The sequence below is a fragment of the Xiphophorus maculatus genome, chromosome 9 (genome assembly GCF_002775205.1).
Source record: "Xiphophorus maculatus strain JP 163 A chromosome 9, X_maculatus-5.0-male, whole genome shotgun sequence".
NCBI classification, from domain to species: Eukaryota; Metazoa; Chordata; class Actinopteri; order Cyprinodontiformes; family Poeciliidae; genus Xiphophorus; species Xiphophorus maculatus.
The window spans coordinates 8,588,130-8,610,810 of NC_036451.1; the positions used below are offsets into that span (position 1 = coordinate 8,588,130).

General features: G+C 38.5%; 1 protein-coding gene across 1 annotated transcript in view; it reads left to right on the forward strand.

Moving 5' to 3' along the window:
- gmds (GDP-mannose 4,6-dehydratase) overlaps positions 1-22,681 on the forward strand; it is a 173,969-nt gene that overhangs the window by 60,493 nt on the left and 90,795 nt on the right. Inside the window, exon 7 of the mRNA XM_005802297.3 lies at positions 3,214-3,341. Coding sequence (XP_005802354.1) covers positions 3,214-3,341 — 128 coding nt within the window. The remainder of the gene's footprint in view (positions 1-3,213; positions 3,342-22,681) is intronic.

The following is a 22,681-nucleotide window of genomic DNA, read 5'->3' on the forward strand; positions in this document are numbered from 1 at the left end:
TCTCTGTTTCAGCAGCATCCTCTCTTGTGTCTTCACCACTGGTTCTAAAGTATGATGACTTTTTAAAAAAATGAGAATTGCTTTTAAGATCTCTATTGATCTTTATATACTTTATACACTTAGGAGTAGTGTTTGAATACTGAAGCTAGTTTCTTCAGTATTCAAACACTACTCCTAAGTGTATAAAGTATAAAGCAGCATTTCTAGGGATGCCAACCTTACTAAATTATGTTCTTGATATCAATATTATCTATACTGAGCATATGTAAACAATCTTTGAAGACTTCTTTTTTTAATAAAATGTTAAAATACTTTTCAGATCACTGCATTTTCCTTACTGATAAGTTAGCACTATTGAGCTCAGTTCCCAACTAATGCTACTTTGTTTCTGCTATAATGCCTTTTCATAGTCAGTTGAAGCTGAAACGGTAGATCTTGAAAGGCAGGCAGTTAATAATCAAAGCAGTGTCGACTTTTAAACACTCTAACAGGTCAAAGACCAAATCTCCGGATCATACACCTCACATAATGTAACCTGACAGTGTCTCTTTATTACCTATTGTGTGTGTAGGTGTGTGATGAATGTCCCACTCTCTATGATGAAATAAGAGCCTGTCTAGCTGATATGGATGAGAGAAAAACTGACATCCACGTCTGTGTCAGTGGCAGATGAATAATTGTTGCTTAGCGTCTGACTACAGTTAGTGGGAGCGCTGGTATCTGCCAGAACAAATGAACTGCCAGGTTAGAAAAAGGCCCTAAGGCAGGATTACACACGATCATGCAAAGACAGGAAAGGTCTGACATGGAAGGGGCTTTCCATTGACAATTTATGTACGCTCTGTGGACATGTACTATTTCTGAATTCATGCCAAAAATATTGATTTTAATATCAGGAATCTTTAAAAAAAAAATTTTTTTTAAGTTCATTATACGTCATTCCAATATTGCAACAAAGAAGCGTTGACACAGGGGACATGTGATCCACCACAAACACACAACAAGCTGTACTTTCTTAAACAAGCATGTCTACCCTTCTCCTGATCTGTTTCTGCTCAGCCTGCCCTAGAGCTGTCGCTTTCCTATGAAATAATTACTACAAATTTAGTGCATTCGCATGATTGGGTACACAGGATTTTCCTGTGTCTAAATGGAGGCTCTGCTCCATGTCAGGGAACAGTGATACAGTGTGGAGCCAGAACTGAGCTGTTAAAGCCTGAATGGACTCAGGGCTTAAAGGCAGCATTCAGCTTGGATGTAGCAGCTCTAAGGGGGTCTCAGAAAGGTTAGCATGAGGTTGTGGGAGATTTATGTTGCATAAACTAAAAATAGCATATACTTTGATGCAAACTCGCAGAGTTCCTTTGAAATTATACTCTGATGTCTTCCAGTTTGGCCTTTTGAACAGATGAGTTCAACTCCTCAAACTTTATTTAGCTACTTCAACTCTGATTGTGACGTTATTCGACATGACAACCTAATATTTAGTGCTGATTTCCATCAATATAATGCTTTATTTGAGTTGGAGAGGCTTCACCATATATTCACAGACCATCCACAGCACGAGTAGAACATGACACCAACCCACACCATCCCAACAAAATACCCAAAGGCACGTCTAACCATTCTAGCCGCACACGCTCTCATTAGAAGCTTGTTTGTCCTGCTGCAGATAAAATCGCCACGTGTGCCGGCTCCGATGAAGAGCATGATGCTGGTGATCTGGCAGATGTCATTGTGGTGGTTTTTGACTGGATGCTACATGGGCAACACCATGGTGGTCTGGATCGGTCAATTTTTCCTTTTTTCCCCATGTGGAATGTCCCTGTTCCTTTTTTTTTTTTTTATGTTTACAGACAGATGGCCTGAAATTTGTGTTGGCATCAAGCCCAGATTTGACACCAAAATGGTAAATTAGAGAAGAAAATGAGAGGGAAGGATTCTAAAAAAGGTCTTGTGGCTGTAATGTGAGTTGGTAACGAATTGATTTGACTCAGAGTTACATTTTGAATTTTTTGCTTTGGCTAAAGAGGGTTGGAAAACTATCGGAGGTTTGGAAGTCTGTACGTGTCAGAGTGTGTGTGGTGTCAGAGAAATATGCACAATATTAGTATGTGTCACTGGAATTTTTATCTCCAAAAATGAGGCCTTGAGTTCCCTTACAGTGCTGTGAAACATTTGCCTAATACAGATTCATTCTGCTTTTGTTTTACTATCACGGTTAAATGTTTCTGAATATCCAATTGTAATATTTGATAAATACAGCATGAATAAATAAAACATGGAATTTTCAAAGAAATATTTCTAAAGTTACCAGGCCTGGTGTGAAAAAGTAGTTGACCCCAAACCTAATAAATAGGTTTGGAAAACAACTACCATCAAGTGTTTCCAATAGTTGTCATTGATACTTTTGAAATGGCTGCATCAATCAGAAATGGACAGTCTGGTGTGCATTGGATCATTGTCCCACTGCATAACCCTTGTGCTTTTCAGCTAGTGGTCACAAACTAACAATCGGATATTCTTATTCTTCTATGAATTATTACAAGTTGTCCAGCGCTCAAAGAACCAAAGCAGCTTCAGGCATCAATACTACCACCACTATGTTGAATTGGAGACTTTAGATATTCTTCTTGGTTCATTTTGATCTCCTGGATAAGTTGATGATGGCCTTGGAGTAATTTTCTATTAAGGTTCACCATTGTTAGAACTTTCGCCATGGGTGGAATTGAAATGGCTTTTTAGCCTCTTTGAGCCCAACAGTTGTCAAGGATTTGGTTTTTTATCTGTTCTTGAAATGCATGAGACCTGTGCATGATGTGTTTTTATTTTTATTTTCAGCTCATGCAATAATTAGGCATGAGTTTGGCTAGATATTGAACTCAGCTTTCCAAACAAATGTGCTAATTATAGATATTTAAGATTTGAAAAGATTGCCATTACTGTCTTAAACAGGGCAGTTTGGATAAATAAGTAAATGACATGACAATTTCAAAACTGCATTTTGTACTTTGGTTATATTTGTCTGATGATAAAGTTTATCAGATGATCTTGAACAAGTCAGGAGAATTACGGAAGCAAAAATAGACAAAAACTGTAAGGGGACAAATGCTTTTTCACAGCATTGTATTTGCTTCTTGTTTTTCACTCATCTGTTGGTGAATGTTAGAATGAATTGAACCGTTTTATATTCTGAACTCTAATTTTTTTCAGGCGCAAATTTTGTGACACGGAAGATCAGCCGTTCTGTGGCAAAGATTCACCTGGGCCAGCTGGAGAGCTTCAGCCTCGGGAACCTGGACTCCAAGAGGGACTGGGGCCACGCCAAGGACTATGTGGAGGTAAAACACACAAACACACAACTCAGAAATCCACACAACCGTCTTCAAAGCTGAACAGCGTTCAGATGTGCACATAGTACTAACGGGGCATGTTTTCCCAGATCATTTAAGGCCATAATATGTGATCAGCGTGAAACCTTCTATGATTCTCTGCCAAAAGAGATTTTGAGATAGAGAAGGAGAAAGAAAGGGCTGCATGCTGTGAGGCCACAGACTGTACTCTGATTTCCCACAACTCACCCATGTCCCAGATCCCTTCAGGCCCACATCGCCATCCACTGATGGCTTCAGAAGAAAGGGCGATATTAGGAGAACACTGCGTCCTGGGGACGATGACAGAAATACTGTGTTTGTGTTAAGGTAATGGTGCCAGCATCAAGCAGAGAGAGGCTTGGGGAGATGAAACGAACAGTGGGGTCACATCGTCCAGGAGCAGACAGCTGAGTGTTTTTGAAAGTGTGTTATTCCCCTTGTGCATGTGTGTGTGTATGGAAGCATGCATTCCTGCATGTGTGTTGAAGTGTGTGATAGGTCAAGGTCGTAACATGTGTGCATGGCTATTGAGATGAAAGACTCAATGGGTTGCCATGTCTAACAGCAAACCTCTTGCAGTGAACTGTGTTGTTATTGGCAGGTGATGGTCGTGAATGTGGCGGTGGAGGAAGGGTGAGGTTTCTAAGATGTGAGTTAAGGTGAAAGGGTTATGGAGCGCTGCTTCAGCTAAACAGTGTGGGGTCAGATGTGTCAGATCTGGTTTGTACTATAATGCTATGGTGTGAAGGGTTTGTTGGGAAGTGAAGCTTGAGTCATTGCATTATTATGGGAAGTCAGGTCAGAAGACAAGAAAATTTAAACGGACAAAAAGGGGAAGGCATATTTAAAATATGCATTGCTGGTGTGGGTGTAGTGGTACACATAATGACTCTTTTATTCTATACAAACTAAAAAAAGTTGCAAAATGGTATGTTCTTAAACTTCAAAGCTACATCTTCCAAAAGGAATTTATTAAAGTAAAACAGTTTTGCTAACAAAACAGGATTTGTCAGCTAGTAACTTTTAAACGCCTTCAAGGAACTGTATTTTTGGCTAGTTGTAGTTTTAAACCGTATTCAGTAAACCAAACTGACCATAATATCAGTATGCAAGAACTGATGGAGAACAAAATGGGCGTACTTGGGCTTATTTTAGCGAATCATGCATGTGAGATTGAGACCGTTATGAAAAATGTTTAGTCTAGTTTGAACTGCAGGTTTGACTAAAAGCATAAATGTTCTTATTGTGCTAGGAAAACATTGGTTCTTGGATCCCATTGAGAACATTTTTTCATCTAGATATGTTCCTCTAGCTGGCATTTCATAGCTACAGCCGTCTGTTGAGAGATTTGTGTGAGTACTTGCCTGTCCAGGACGCCCTGGGTTGAGATGCACCAGGTTTCCTGTGGGAACCGCGACATTCCAGCTCTGGTGGATCAGGCACCTCCTGTTTCGGAAAGTTTTTTTTTTTTTTTTTTTTATTTCCAGGAAGCCAAACAGAAGCTGGAGGTACAGAGGGGGAACCGATGCAGAGGAGAGATTGTGCAAGTGTTGTACGTTATACGTTACTAAACTATCTCCCTAGTTGAAAGCCCAACCCAACTACCAGACCACCAGAGGTCACGTTTGTCACTAATGCCCTCCATGGTTCCCATCCAGAAACTACCAGCTTTGTGTCACTATGGCAGAGCCAAACAACTACCCATCAGTAAACAGAACCATCTGCCTCTGCTTTTGGGCTGACAACTGCTTTTCCTTGCTTTCTGTCTCCCTCTCGTCACCCCACCCAGGACAGGGAAATTGCTCCTAATTGGCTGTGGATGAATTGCGGGTGGCAGGAGGGGCGTGCTATGTGTCTGCTCTAACGACGTCTGAAGGCGTGCGGCTGGCTGGGCATCGTCTCAGCGGGGTATCGGGTATCCATCGCAGCCAGGCAGACAGACCTCGGGCTGCCCAGTCACTCTCAATGGAGCCCTTTATAGTTATTGTAATACGAAATAGATGTCAGGAGCTCAATGCTTTAGTATAAAATCGTCAAATAAAATAATTTAAATCCGCCTGATCTCATTTTCCGTAAGAGGGATTGGAATTTCTCAGTTTGATGACTACATTTAAAGCATAATTTGGTTCAACGGCTCTGTGATACAGGACAGATTCTTGATTCTGAGTCTGCCAAAGAGAAAAGAAAACCACAGGCATTACTTGCATAATGCTCTAAATGAGCACATACAGATTCAGTAGTAGGCCATACATGGATGGTACAGCTGTGTTGATACCCTAATTCTACATTTTTGGCAGCTAAAAGACATTTTGTGCACATAGAAGAATGTTTGGAGTAACTGGTACAGCTTTATGATTTAGGCTTCTTTTTTCTCACCAGGCCTCACTTTCTCATGTTTCTGAAACTTTTCTTTGCCACTTTGCTTCAGTGTTCCTACATAGTCTAGAAAAATCTGGAAAGGATGAAATTTGCTTTCATCACTTTCCAGGTCTAGATGGATGAGAACAAAAGAAAAAAGGACTATGGAAAGAGTTTAGTTTCCAGAATCTAAAAGATAAACAAATCTGAATCTCTGCATTTGTTTCTCTGGAGCAAAAAAAAAGATGTTTTCTTCCATTGATTTATTTTTAACTTGCATCTTTAACTTATATCCTTACTTGATTTATTTCTTACGGACTTCCAGACCTTCTTAGCATACTTGCATTTCAGTGTCTGTTATAACAGTTTTATAACAGTTTTTTCTCATGTGTACCATACACCAATATTTATTTATGCGCCCTTTATTCTGTGACCGCTGATTACACAAGTAAATGTGCAACATTTGCCTTATTATATCCAAAAAATAACAAAACAACAAACAAAACACCAGTAACTTAGCTCTTTTTTTTTTTAATGGTTGCTGTAATAACTTGATCTTCCATCTGCAGTACTTAAGCTGCCGTAAGTACTTGACTTTTGTGCATGTTTATTTTTAATTGAATAAATTCCATATGCATTTAATTCCTACACTATTATCTTCTAAAGATTCAATGATCACTGTAAAAACATATTGGAATTTGTTTGAAACAAAGGTCCAACCAAGCATCGTGTACCACAAATTAGTTCAATTCATATCTTATTCAGTCTAATTATTTATCACATTTTTTCCAAGTCTGTTCCTGTACAATCCATTATAGTAGGATTTAGTCTAAAATTAGCCATTTAATGATTTAATTTGAACAATTAGAGACACCTCTATTGAAAATAATGCAACACACCTTAAATGTCCTGGTTTCTAGTAGCATAATCCCACTCTGAAATCCAACCCTTCATTTAAGTACATTGATTCGGCAAGGGAGGAAAAAACATCCCAAGTGAATAACAGTCATAATACAGGATCAAGGACTATGGATGACTCAGAGACACCGTGCTAAGAAGAATGGCCAAAGATCTGTCATTCCGTATGCTCTAACCTTGGGCAATATTACAGTATAAAACTAAAGGCTATCCAGTTGATGTGTTAGGCATTAGCAAACAGGGTGATACAAGATTTAATATGAAAAATATGTTAATGTACAAGTAATTCCCCCACTAAATTAATGTTCTTAAGTTAAAGGTTGGGTTTTTATTCATTGTTTGAGCAATATTGAGGTGATGAAATCAAAGATTTATAATTTTAAGGCTTTTTATTCATTGAATTTAGTAGGTTTTTATTATCAGGAATACATGGAAATGCATGGGTTGGAAATGACTGTGAACACAGTTATTTGTTTCCACAAATGCAAGGAGGGTATTAAAGTAGACAGTGTCACATAGCTGTCGGTGTTTCTTTTTTTTTTTCTTTTTTTAACCACCGACAAACTTCTTTTATATACTTGCCGTCATGGGTTTTACAGTCGTGAATCAGGGAGCTGATAAATACCTTTCCTTGCTCAGTAAGGTTTTAATAAACACAGCTGGGGTGGTAAAAACGTACAATGAGAGCTAATAGGGCAGAGGAGAGCCGGTGTTAGGTTTCATCACCAAAACCTCCCTGTCGATGACGACAGCTTCGCGACCTCTGAACCCCTGCTGGCACAGAACACCCAAATCAACAGAAGTGTAGATCATTCAGCGAGGCAGGACTTGTGACTGTGGCTGCTGTCATGGTGATGTGACATCCAGAATAGACAGGATGAATAAACAACACGAGTGGTGTGTGGGCACGGGTTGGTTCATGCGTGATTCTGTTTTAAAGTCATCAACTGCAGGTGAAATTCGATCCCCTAAACCTCAACCAGAAGCTTAGTTAACAGGAGTTTAATCGGCCTACTGGCTCAAAGTAATAAAACGCCACAGACCCTAATCCTACTACAGGTATTTATATATAGAGCTATTTTTACACATATGCACTACTAAAATGGGGGACAGTTAAAATGATAAAATGATTGTTAATGCTAGAACTTCACCAAAAGAACCTTATGTGAGTTGGAGGTCTATAGAATCTGCTTACAGAATTTTTAAGGTATTTTATTATTTGCCTACTATATTCACTGTCTCCCAAACAAATAAATGTTTGGGAAATAAACAAATAAATGTTTGGGAGACAGAACAGATTTCCGTTCTCTTCCTTATCTTAATCAAACATTTCCGTTGAAGGACAAGGTTTTAATTTTCTTATTTTTATGTCTTGAATTAGCCTGGAAAAAAATTCATTTTTGCTCTAGGCCAGGTGTGGGCAATCCTGGTCCTCGAGGGCCGGTGTCCTTCAATTCTTAGATGTCTCTCTGGTCCAACACACTTGAATCCAATAGCTGAATCACCTCCTAAGTGCAGTCAGGTTCTCCAGAGTCCTGCTAATGACCTCATTATTTGACTCAGGTGTGTTGAAGTAGAGATACATCTAAAAGTTGCAGGAGACCGGCCCTCGAGGCCCGGAGTTGCCCACCCCTGCTCTAGACTTTGCTCCAGAAGGTGTTGACCTTTGACTATCGAGAAACGAATGCTTGCTGAAGGTGTGGACCTACACAATCGCTAACATTTGGCCATGACATATGTAGTCCACCTGCTTCATGAAGCGTACTGGAAATGGCAAGAGCTGTAAAACCAGGCCACAACATCTTTAGAAGCATGGCCAAGACCAATTAGAGTGGCCGATTAGTTGACCACACTCCTAAGTATTGAATAAACATTAACAACATTTCTCGTTTTTCTCGGCACTTCTCGGCAGTGGAGGATGGTTGTTTACAATGCAGGCAAATTCTGATACGCTTCATGTCGTGTCGGAATTACAAACTTTAGCAATGGGGTAAAATTTAAAACTTCTACAAGGTCTGCCCCTCCAGCAGGCATTCGTTTCTCAATACGTGAGGGTCTAAAACAAAAGTAAACTGCATCATTCAATTATTCAGTTACTCTACACATTACACTAACAACATGCCCTCCTCATACAAAGGAATTGCAGAATGTTAGGTCATGGATCTTTCTGTAATCTGTTCTTCTTTTGTTAGGGCAGCAAAGGGGAGTCAGTTTTACACAATCACTCTTTATTTATCTTCCTCCTGCATCGTGAACATTTTTAACTTCATGCCTGTTTCTGTCCCTCTGGTAAGATGCCACGGAAAACACTCGGCCAATGTTCAGTGATTTAAGATGTGGACTCCGATGGGGCAAGAGAGCCTCCCCCAAGATCTATTTTAAGTCACTCAATTCATCATTCCTATCATCATGTCTCCTCCAGTGCCTCCCTGAAAGCCTTTCTGAGTCCAAGTTGCATTTGTCAGCATGCGTTTGCCACTCTTTTATATTAATTGGAAAATGGAAATTGAAATTTAAGAGTTTTATTGGGTTTGTAGAACATCTAGGGAGTTAACATGTGATGTGCTAATTCAACTTGGTAAACAACTTGAAGAAAATTTAATGCAGTTTTTTTGATAATTGATGCAATTAGAGAAGATCGTTTTAAGCCCTCTAAAAGAATTAGCTAAACTGTTGCTGCCCGATTTAAACTTAGCTGCAGCTGGTGATCTCTTTCAGGCAAACTGGCCTAAATTCTCCCCTGCCAGACTGAGGATGAAAGCAGATGCTCTGCTGCTTCTTCTCTAGCATGTTTCTCCTCGGCTTTCTCTTCAATGTTTTATGTAACAAGAATCCTCAGCCTTCTTGTGGAGCCTGCAGAGTAGTTTGCAGTCTGGAGTCGTGCAGAAAGGAGTCACACAGACCGACTGAGTGCCGTTTTGGTATCTTTATTAAAAACGGACACAGTCGTAACTGTGCTTTTTGGAGTATGCATCAGCTCTTCCATCTGTTCAGGGCTGAAATGTTGAATTTCAACAGGTTTGCTAGATGACAGGTTTGTGGCTGGAGTGACGTCCATCACACATGCAAAGGAAAAAAACCTCCCGCCTGGAAAGATGGAGTTGAGCAGCAGAAGAGAAGGTTAGGGAGGAGCAAATAATGGATGGTTTGACGTCTCCAGAGGGGGTTGCTGGTGGGGAGGTAAGGGACCCTGCTGAGCATTTAACAGGCCAAGACCGGAGGGCAGGAGTCAGCTGGTGGAGGCGAGAGAGTAAGAGAAAAATAAAAAATAAAAATAAAATGTCATGTAGATCTTTTCCTCATTTTTGATAGTTTTCTGACTGTCTTTGCAAGTGTCAGTAACTCCTTAATGTGTCCATTTCTTTTTGCCAAAGAAACATTTTTAAAGAACAGAGGTTAAAAAATTTTTGATTATCAATGGGTTAATTATTGTAGTCATGCAGAGTTGCTCTCTTTATGCACATGTGTTGAAAACTGAAGTGCATGGTGAAAATAAAGGCCCTCACATACTTCATGCAAAGCACTGAAATCGTCTCTCTTTGACAGACGCGTGATGGAAATTGTGTCATTTTGTTCCCAGAAATGCATCTGCCTTCCGAAGTTGACACCAGGTTGTGGTCAAATTATTTCAGCAGAACTCTATGCAAAGCGTTTTCTGATTGGACAGAAGTTTGTTGTTGTGTATTATACAGAAAATTGCTCTCAGACAGAAATGTTTATATCTCTCTTAAATATTCAACTTCAACTATTTGGTTTTTGTATCTGTAAGAGACATAAATACTTTTTGAGGAACTTTTATCTGGACATTTGTACCGTTGCTCTCTAAATAACTACTATAACTCCTGGATGGAAACTCTAATGTTGTTGTCCATGGAGGAGGCTGTCTGTAGAAAAGTGTGGCACTAGATCTGTGACTGTTTCATAAAAGCAAAACACAGGATTCAGGGAGGGAGGGGAAACCCATTCACAAATGAAATTCATACCAAGGTGACAGTTAGTGACAAAGTGACTTTTATATGAAAAGAAAGTCACGCATTACTGAACTGATTGTAAATGGTGACCCTGAACATGGGCCTGAGTGTGACTGTGAACAGTTCTGATAGATGAAAGGGCAAGAACTTCATTGCTGTAGATTTAAATAGAACATCTCAAGAAAAAAATGAAATAAATTAGCCGGTGTTTAAGTACACAAGATTACTTTAGAATCATTATTCAATAGTGCACTAAAATATTTGTCAGTTGCACCGTTATTAATAACAAAGGCATTAAAAAAGGTGCTTTTATGAAACTGTAGGAGTTACATGGGTAAATAGCAGAAAGCTGCTTTGATCAGCTTTAAAAAGAAAACTGGTGGCTAACCCACTGCAATCAACTGTAAAGCTTAAATGTTGAATCCAGCATGTCAGAGTTAACTGCAGCAGTGGATAAGAAGCACTGTAAATATGTCTTAATTATTCAGCAGTAAAAGTGTCTATGGGTATAAAGAACATATGTGATGATTCTTTTTTTTAATGCAAACAAGTTTCAAAACTTATCTTGAAAAAAATGCAGAGTCTGATGTTGTGATATTTTAGGGAGTATGACTATGTTGCAGGGAGTGAGAGAGGCCCTTGCTGCACTAGAAGACAGGGCTAATGGAGTTGAGGGATGTTTGTAGGGTTGGGGGCACTAGGGTCATCTCATTTTAATTGTCTGAGGAGTCTGGCAGACTCTTTGCGACTGGAATGTTTGTGACCTCCTCTTTTGCGCCTTCACACTCCCTCGCTCTCTGTGTCTCTCTCAGTGTCAGACGGTTGAGCGGTTCGTGGGAAGATTCTTAGTCCAGATTGTCGAAATTAAGCCAAATATCACAAGAGCTCAGTGACATTATCAGTTCTTTTCTCTCTCTCACAGCTCTCTGTCTGTTTTCTCGTCTTGATTACATTTTTGTCTGACTGGCTGACCTTTGAGACTCTGCTTTTTGTGTCTGCGCGTTCACATAAAGCAGCAACTGTAAATGTTTTATGCATGTGTACACTTCTGTGGGAGCATCTGTCCTCCCGCTCCTTGTCTATAAATAAAACAAGCTTGTTCACGGCCCTTGAATGTCACGTTCTGGCACTTTGTCTGGAATTTCTGCATCACATTGCAGTAAATTTGTTAGGCTTTAAAAGGGATTCTTGTTTTAGCGATCATTGCACCCATGTGGCATATATTTCATCCTCACTACCAATTATAATTCTATTCATGAGGTGGCGCCAAAAACACTACAGATAAATATGATAGCAAGTAGAATGACAAGTAGAAGGAAACTAAGAGCTAGAAATTATATTTCAAGGCTATGTTTTTCAGTGGCATTCAGGGTTTAAATGAATTTCAGGTTTCTAATTGCTTTTTCATGTTTTGGTCTCAAGAAATAAAAGTTGCTTTAAATTCTTAGACAAATTTCTTTACTTTTCTGTTAGGCAGGTAACAACTTGGCATATTATTACAGCAATTAGAATAGAGTGAGAAACAGTTGACAGATAAGGCTGTGGTGCAGCTTTTTATGACATAAACATAATGAATAGAAATATTTAGATAATTTAGGTCAAAGATGTAAGATACTCACTAAACCAATTCTTCCAGTTTTGTTCCCAGACATAACTGAGAGAACAAAAAGACACACGTCATATTTCACAATCACCACATTTGCCACAGTAACCCAAGACCTTATGATGAATAGATTCCATTAAAAAAATCAAATAAAAAAAAAAAAGCCTGGATTTGTCATAACTGGATGCAACAAAGCTGCTTGTTTCTGGATTTTAATTCAACCATAGGTGCCTGAACAATGTTGCAAATCAATTGCTCCCAAATTTTGATATTAGGGCTGCAGCTGCGTTTGCTTTTTTTTTTTTTTTTTTGGCAAAATTGAAAAAAAATAAAATAAAAAAATCACCACCTAGAGTCTGACAGATCTACAAATTCTTCATGAATTCTTATCTTATTTTTTTGAAGAAGCAAACTAAAAAATCGATAACCCATGGACTATTTTATAATTAAACATGACTATACTACCTTTAAATGGGTAATAAATTACAAGACTATGAATAGATAGTTGAACCAGTCTATTCGTGGTTCAACATTTTGCGGGTTTTTCTGGGAAACATGACTAAATTATTTGTGGGAAATCTGTTATTTGCAAATTTTCTTCATGCAGCGTATTTAAAATATTTTTAAGCTGAATGCTATGTGGCATTTGCAAATCAGCCAATCCATCACCTTCACCCTAATTACCAAGTCAGTTTCTACTCTGAGTATTAAAGCATTTTAGGCTCTATTTAGTATTTGTTCTTCTGAAATAGGCAGTTTTAAGTGTTTAAGTATTTGTGAATTTTAGTTCTTCGTGGTGTTCATAATACTCATGAACACTACGAAGAACTAAAATTCACAAATACTTAAGCACTTTTTACCAACAACTGGTAAAAAAGAAATGTATCAACTTGGAAACCAACATTGGATATTGTGCACCAAAATAAAGCGTTTAATCCTTCTCTTTCAATAGAATAAGAGCACGCTAGACTGACATTCAACTGAAATTATAGTACTGAAGGTGGTTTTAATCTGATTCAGATTACTACCACCTGTGGTGACCTCAGACTTGAAAGGCAAATCTTTGCTTTAAAAATCTATGTTTACATTTTATTGCTTTTCTTTTTGATAAAAAATGTTACAAGTCACTACTTTCATCAAAAGAAGCAGTGAATTTGATGTTTTTTGGCTTTATCAGTTTCAATTCAAATGCTTTTCAACATTAGTACATTGCAGTGGAAGTAAATATATAACACAAAAAGTTTCTAAATATTTTCTTTTTTGGGGTATGGCGGGGGTTGCAGCCGTAGGAGTTGAACTCACACCCAACCCCGCAGAGAGCTGTCTGTGGTCTATTGAGCGTGGCAGAGACAACGTCCCCAGTAGTCCGCTTCAAGCGCCGCGAGTGGCTTAAAGGGAATGGAAACATTTGTTGGGTCACAGCACTGAAAGCCTGTCTTCCTTACTTTAACAAAGCCAAATTGCTTCCTTATGTTGTCTGTTTTTTATTATACTTTTAGTAAATCTACACTCACACAGACGTACAATATTAAATCTGGTGGTCAATGCAAAAACTCCTAAAAACCCCCATGCAGATGCTTGATCCTCATACAAAAGCATACATAAAGGCAGGTTGGTAAATGTACACTAAATAATACATATGTCTTAATCTCTTTAAGCACAGATAAAAAGATGTGCATGAACCATAAAAATCTCTGCCGGTTTCTCACAAAGCAGCACGTGGGTGTCCAGTTACATTAATGTCCAGTGACTTTAGAGACTAGTTCATAATTGGTGCAGAAATGCTTCGCAGAGGTGTTGGTCTGATGGATGAAGAGAGAACTGATGCTGCATTCAGAGCAGCACCACAATGAGGCATTCAGACACTGCTGCTCAAATTCAACTTCATCCTTATTAAAACAACTTCCATCTTAAAGCTGCATATTTGCTTTTAGAAGGTGGAACTTTCTAGGGAGTGCTTGCAATCTCTGTTTTAATCAAGAGTCCCCATGCAGTGTGAGAGTGTGTGTGTTTGTGTGTAAGCTAAGTGGAGACCCTGCAGCAATAATGGTGGTTTGTTTTTATTTGAAAATTACCCCAGAGTTGCAGGTTTTGCACCCTGCATGACCTCCGTTGACCTGATCATCACCTCTTTGCAACTCTTTTACCCGAGCTAGCGTTGAACTAGATCCATCTTTCTTTTTTCTTTACCGACTGTTCTCATTGTTCCTTCATTTACTTCTTTTGTCAACCTCACCCATCCTTAGTCATCCTTAGTTTCCACCGAGTCACACTTGTGACTTGTGCCTCATACTTGTGCACACATGCTTAATCAAGCTGAATGGTTCCACATCTGTCTTGACATTTGCTATAAAAAGAGTCCTGCACTAAACACAACAGGCCTCTTATTATATCATTACAGAGCCACAAAAGGCAGACAGCTAGCTGACTTCTGCTTCTCTGACTTTGGCTTTCTGTGGAACAAAGGGATAGCTATAAAAATGGCTGGAGACAGAAAGAAGAGGAAAAAGATGTGGGTGGTGCCTCAGATTAAGAGGTGGGAGCATATTTTTGGGAGGGGGAATCCCTGCCACTTCTCTGTGCTGCAAGGGCTTCATGGCTCCAGGGACCTGACCAACTCAAGAGTTTGTTTATGCCTGTGGGCCAGAAGGGAGAGACGGTGGCCATGTTCAGCAGCTACATGAAAGGCCTCGAGTGCTCTAATGAGATGTAATTACCACAGGGATGTGCTGCGAGATTAGGCAACAAGGAGGAAAACAGAATGAGCAAGCACACTTCACCTCAGCCTGTGTTTATTCCCTGTCTTCACAAATCTTCCAGTAATTTACAAGCTAGTAGCTCACCTCTTTGCTCTCCAAACCAGTGTGACCACAAAGTATAGATCTGGTGGAGACTGTCATGGTTTGTCGTACTTGTTTTATTAGTCGAGCGTTTATGTCATAGTAGACTATGATATGCAGCAAGGTGGACAACCTGGAATGCCACGTTAATGGGAATATTTAAATACATATGCACATAAATTATGAATACATTAGTGAATATAGACTGTGCAAAAGAAAATGTAGCACTTTAATTTGAAAAATGTTTCTACCATTTTTATGCCACAAAATAAAAATAAAAACATATTCACTTCTCCAGACATTTTACCCTAAAACATAAGCCTTTGAATTTATGTTTGAAGTATTTTTAATATTTACATAAAAAAACAAAAATAAAAACTTTATTCAATATCAAAAACTATGTAATTATGTATGAAAGTAAACTCGCCAGCTATATTACTGCACACACATAGCCTGTTTGTTTTGTCAATGGAACTGCGCTAAATATTCACGGTATGTATTCAACTAGATGTTTGAAATATTTTGGGGATTTGGGGAAATTTTTCAAAAATTGCTTGCAGTTACTATTTACTTAAGGAAAGAGAAGGAAATAAAACATAATTTGTCTGATCCTTTTCTCCTAGTTTTTACAGAAAAAATATTATAGATTAACTATGAAATTTAATATTGAAAAATAAATATGTGGAAGGGCTATTTATTTATTATTTCAAAGTTAGTTGTTTTAAATGTAGATGTAATATGACAATTTACTGGCAATATAAGAGGATGAATAAAGTTTATCTTGAGTCTGGTGACTAAATAAAAATACGCTTAGATCCTCAAACGAACCACAGGCCAGCTTTGACTTTAATAGTGTCTGTATTATAATTTATGTGACTGTCCCACTACCTGACAAAATCTAAGGAAGTAATTAATGAAACTAGAAAAAAAATAAACTATTTTGTGTTTATTTGAGAGATGCATCCTCTTTACGTGGCTGCCTCAGGGATGTAGGATGTTGCCTGTCATGTCATAAAGGCCTGCATTCGCAGACCATGATGAGCTCCTTAATGGTCTGGAACTGGAAATATGGCTGTTTGTATTTACAGGCCATTTAGAGCTTTCCACTGGCATTCACACTCTGTAACCAGAGAAAGCACAGGTTGCTGCTCAGCAAACGCCACCCCACGTGCCCTGTACACCTCAGCCATTGAGAGCTCTATGTATGCGACGCCGGGTTTGCGAGCTTGTGAACACCAGCTGCCTCAAAATAGCTCGCACCCCCAATTACCGCTGCAAACACAGGTGTGGAAAGCCAGGCTGCCCTCCGCCCAAAGCCCACAGCCTCCATGCAGCACACAACACCCTGTGTGTTCCAGTTTGAGAGCACCCCCACACACCAACAGGAGATTTGCATGTGTGTTCGAGTGTTGGGGAGAGAAAGAGTTTGTGTTTGTGTATGAGTGAGTCCAGACCACACCCTTTGAAGTTGGCTGCGCAGTGTGTTGGGGTTTGGCAGCGGACATGCAGCCCCTCAGTTGGCCGGCTGGAAACCGTATACCCCACATCAATCAGGTCTGCCACACATAAATTATTCATAATCCATGCACACACACTCTAAAACACAGACTTCCTTATCCTCAGAATGTAGTTTTTGTTTCTTATAACTTCAGTTTGGAGAGAAGAGAAAATAGTGATTGGTGGTGCTGTTGGGGGTCTGCGTCCGGTCAGAATGAGAAGCTAAATAGGATTTTTGGAGATAGAAAATGAGAAACTTTAAGACACCCCCTGTCTGATTTAGATGAAAATGGTACTTTGATAAGCAATGTTTTATCCTACAATACCTATAAAAGACTTAGTAGTAGTTTTACCCTAACAATAAAACACCTCTAATTCCATCAAAAAATAAAAAATAAAAACAAGAGGGTTAGGTACTTTTCACACTGAATTAAACACCCCTGAAATAGTTTGTTTTTAGACTGTTTTCCTGGCCATCTTGCTTCCCAGGAGAAACGCCATCTCTGCTTTATTCTGTTTATAAGCAGCATGAGAGAATGCATGTAGATGCCTTTTCTGTACAGAAACGTGAGCACCCAGCAGTTTGTAGTGCCGATATCTCACCCAGTTTAGAAAGATTCACACTGATCACTGTAAACAGAATGTGAAGGTTCTGAAATATGAACTTGCCCTGGAATTTTCTTTAGTGTTATAATAAACACCCTGTCAGCCACTACTTACTCTTTTTTCTCTTCTCCCATCTTATTTCTAAATAGGATTATATCTCTTTAGCAGTCTAAGAAATAAATTTGAGACTGCAGCATAAGACTTCCTTGCTTTTTTCAGCTAGCACATACTGTATGTGCACACTTTGGAGGTGTGTGTGCTTCTCTCCAGCGTAATTCATAACAAGTCCAGCTCATACTGATGTCTATGTGTAATATCCATAATTGTGTCTTCATCATTTTTGTTGTGGACAGCTGGGTTGTCTACTTATTTATTTATTTATTTATTTTATTTCTGAGATTGGTTTGGTTTTTGAGATACTTGCTTTGCTGCAAAGATAGCTAGAAGTATGTAGTGAAATGTCTCTACTAAATCTGGACATCTAGCAAGTAAAATATCTGCCATCACCACCCTTTTCTATTTGTTTCTTGTGCTGTTTTATTTTTTTTTATTTTTACCTGTATTCTCTAACAAACGCTGGAGGCCTGCAGAGAACAGGAGGCCTCTGTCTGTATTGATTCAGAGCTGGATTCTATTTTGAAAGTAAGTAATGTTTGATGGGTGTTTACAACTAAGTGAAGGAAATGCATACCTGTATTTTTACGTTTTTATTTCCAAAGCACAAAGAATACTATTTAGCATTGCTTTATGTTATGTTATCACTAACATTTTCGATCTTGGCTGCATGTCCACAGAATATCTTCTCTACGTCCCATCTTATTGTTGTCCTCGATTTCCAGAAAAATGCTGAAATAGATTTAATCCAAATCTCTTTTAACTCCTTTCGAGCTATAAAGACATCTTAACGAGGTGAAATCAAAGCATCAAGGCTTTGTTGGAGAAAAGCAGACTGGACCTCTGAGAAAAAAATGACTAAAATTTGAATTGACAATTACCTCCTGAGTTGTTCCATCTTTAGACACATATAGAGACCATATGAAGACCAGACTCTAGACACATAACATCTGTTTAGCTGAACTCGACTAAACTGTGCCTAATGTATTTCCAAAGCTTGTTTATATTCATATGAAGTCAGTGTTGAATTATTGATTAGGGGAAAAGTGTGAGGTTGGCACGCTGGGCTGTTTGTCACAGAGGAAGGGTGTTTCCTGCTCAGGCACCAGCAGTTGCCCGCTCTGCTCCCTTGTCCGTCTGCGTCTTCTCTTTCTCACTCTCTCCACGTCTTTTTCACTTTGAGGCTCAAAGTGGTGAAGCCAAATGGAAAGTGACCCTTGGCAGCCAGATGTGTATTAAACACAGTGGGTCACTGTCAGAGGAACATGCTGGCAGCTTTTAGCAAAAAGGAACTGGTGACTTATTCAGACTTCATTATGAATTTATTTTTTACCAAGGAGTTCAGGAACTCGCTGCGAAGTCATGCTCATGTATGCTGAGAGTATTGGCGAGAAGCGAATGGGGCATTTTAAGGCCAGAAAATATATTTATTTTGACAAACAAACCTGGGTGCCAGTTTTAAAAATACACCCTGGAAACAAAGGGTATTGTTGATGTAGAGATTTGACTTCTACGAATGATTTTACACTGTTACAGTAGCTGTGGGGCCTCACTTTGAGGTGGGGAATGATTTTGTGTGTGTCTGTGTGTGTGTGGGCTAGGACAGGATATGAGGAAACCTCTGAGCAGCTCTGTGGATAGTTGTTCCCATTAACTTGGAACGTTTAGTTTAAACAGACACCAAGCCGAGTTCAGGTCCAGTTCGCCCCCTGAATGCACATGTGCGTACATTTGTTTATAAAAGTTATGGACATTTTATCTTGCATTTGACCAAAACCTGATTAAAGGAGGATTATTAGTTGTGTGTGTACATAATTGCATTGAATGAGCTTGTTGTGAGACCACCTGTGGTTTCAAGCACAACCAGATCCCACTGAATCCCCCATTCCGCCCACTCAGCTCTTTCCTTGGGGCAGGGCATGGCAGTGGCTTACTCCAGCACACACACACCCAAGGAGCCAAAAAGGCATCATTGACCTTCCAAATATCAACAACTTTGGTGTTAGGGTCTATTGCTCGATCAGACATAAAAATAAGGTTGTTAATTTACTTGAGAAGTAGAAACATTAAAGCTTGTCCTATCTTCATTTTGCTTGGATTGACTGAAATATAAGTCAATCCAGATCTAAACAGTCTGAGTACAGAAAATAATTCAATTTGAGTTTGATGTTGCCTGATTGTCTCTCTGTGCTTATTCCCAGTTTCCCTTACCATAAAAAAACAAAAGTACTCTTTTACAATTCTGGTTTCACAGACAGTGAAGATGTCTCTATTTGTTAGATTTGTCAATAATAGTGTGACAAAATTTAGATATTTTCAGGCTATACTACCTGTCTCACAACCAAAGGGCTCATCCATATTTCTGCTGTTTTTGAGGCATGTCTTGCAGTTTTGGCCAGTCATGTTCATCCCCATTTACATAACAGTCCACACGTTTTTGCAATCCTGTATTGATTGAATATGAAAACTTATAAGGCCAAAATTTGTATTTATGTTAGACATTAATTGAATCTATTTTGTTGTGGTAACCGCTGCTTGATGTATTTCACCTGCAGTTTAGTTTACTGTTTAAAATAAGAATTTTGGCGCTTCAACTGCTGCAAAGTCTGAACTGTATTAGTGTGTGAAGGAACATAGGGATTGAAGGAGATGGATGCAGACAATCCTCTGTGGCGCCCCCTACAGGGAACCAATCTAGGACGGAGCTGCTAAAATCATACTTCTGAATATATGTTGTAAGCTGCTGCATGGTTTTTTAAAAATGCTTAATTTTTCCTCTGAACTTTGAAATTTGTTTATCTTGAAAATATTACCTTAGGAAATAAACAGGGCTAAATTTTGCAAGTTGAAAACCATCATCATTGTTATTAATAATTATTTTATTAATATTTATATTATTTTATTTATTTATTATATATGTCTGCATAGAGTTGAAAAACTAAAGAATTAAAAAAGTAGTTGCCATATTTTCAGAACTATAAGTCACTTTTTTTACATAGTTTGGCTTGTTCCGTGAGTTATAATCCAGTGTGGGGAAAATGCTGCAATTTTTTAGGATTTACTTCTTTTTTTTTTAAAAAGCTGTTTTAATTTATCAATAAAGAGTTGTTAATTATTTTGTATGACTAAGTGAATGCTTGTTCACTTTCCAAGCCAACTGTTGGCTTTCTGCTGGTTAGCTCCTTTCACTTATTGTTTTCCAGCTTTTTTAATGGCCATATTCTGAAACAAATTTTGTGAATTACCCTGTGATGTGACCCCCACTGCATTTGCTGCTGACCCCATCCATCTCCATTAGGCTTCAATTATTGAGTATCATTGTAATTGCTGTTTGAGAAATGTTGGTATGTCGACAACGTCCAGACTTGAGCGATAACTCATCACCCACGGCCAACTCACTAAAGTTCTGCCAGTCCATCCCGGGTCCACCGAGGGCAGAGTGGAAAGGTTAAAAAGGGCCAAGCGGTGAGGGATGCAGAGAGAGGTCGTGGCTCTGGTGAGAAGCACTGCCAATGTCCACTCCCAGAATTACATACTGGAGTCAGCCTCTGCTGACCATGCTGAGAATCATGGGAAAAAGTGGTTTACAATTAATCGCAACCAATGAGGTGGAACTAGCCTTTATGAGACAGAACCAACAGAGGTTATTGATGTGTATGAAGGCAGAAGAGTGAACATTTTTGCTGTGATGCTCTCTGCTGCCAACTGTCTGACTGCTGAGGCCAGACAGTTAAAATATACATACACACACATAAACACAATCTGCTTTTAGATCCAAATAAATCGGATTACTCCTTGTGCTCAAACGCATTTATTGTTATTTTTCATTAGGTTTATTAAACTACCAAGCCAAATATGTAGTTAATTTATTCTGGTTTTCATATCCAATATTACAATTCAGTTATATTTATGTCATATTTAACTTTTATTTGATTAGATTTGTATTTAATAAGTCCACTAATGGGCAAACATGTGTAATGGCAGCATGAGGTTATATCAGATTTTAATTATTTCTACCATGCTTGGGTGTTATTGTTTTTAAGATGTGCAAAACATGTGGAAAATTTATTTGACATCGAAGCCAAAAAGAATTGTCACTTATATGTATTTATTATTTCAGAATTTAATTATGGAATATTTAAAATGCTTTAATTTAAATGTTAATCGGGACAGTATTTTGTAAAATGTACTTTTTGACCCCTACATTTATTTATTTATTTTTTGAAAATGAAAAATTATAACTATTTTATGATTTTACGGTATGTTATAATAATCACAAACATACCTGCAGTGTTGCTGTGATTCTTTCATTCATGTTCGATAAATCCTTGAATCTCCGGTGGCAGCCATTCAACTGGGCAAACCAAGTTTCTGAGCTTCTGCATTACAGATCACCTCTCCCCCCACAATTCCTCCACTCAGCTCCTACAGACTATTCAGCAGTAATTAGCAAACGCTCGGTAAAACTGAGATACTTTTTTCAGTGCAACACTGATAACACTAATGGGTTAAAAAAGGAGCTTTATGGTAAGGACTTCCTGAAGGAGTGTTCAATCAGACAGATGATAAATTTCAAGGCATTAAATTATAGAGTCAAGTTTGAAATATACAACATTTTTATAATGCGATCAAATAATGTTACTTGATTGTGCCATATTTATAAATATATATATTGTGTCTATATATTTTAATAGGTCATTTTAACCAAACGTCTTTCAAGACTTCAGAATGATTTCACAATCAAGATGTTGCTGTTTTGCAAATATCTGATTTAAACCTTATTCTACTTTTGTTTCCTTTCTTCTTTATTCTGGCCTCTTTCTCTGTTATTTGTGATGGTTTCATGGCATCTCTTTTCCATCCACAGGTGATATTGGAATCTTTTGACTTTGACCTAGTCAGTGTCAGTTTGTATTATATTTCATAGTTTCTTTCTCCAAGTATTGTTTCTTTCATTGTGGATGAAAAATCATTTCCTCTACCCACATATAGCCGCCATCATTAGTCAATTTTTAAAAAATAAGTGAAGACACATCTGTGGACATCTCACTAAGCCCATTCACCATAAACGTACTTGTCTTTGAGTTTCTGTGCACTGCATTGTTGAGGGGTGTGTAGAATCCTCAAGCTGAATACAGAGTGTTGAAAGCAGACCAGTGAAATGTGAAGGCTAGCCGAGTCTCATGTCTGTCTTGAGTATTAGCACCTCTCTGTAGACTCCGCAATGTTCCACTTTGCCACAGAGAGAACTGATGACAAGTCACCTGCAGCAAAGCATGTTGACATTCAACAATACCCTCAAAGCACACAAACATCTCTGAATTTTGTTTTCCACACCTTGAAATACACAGTATTTCATCGTAGACACTGCAAAACATCATAAGATCCCCTTATTGAGTC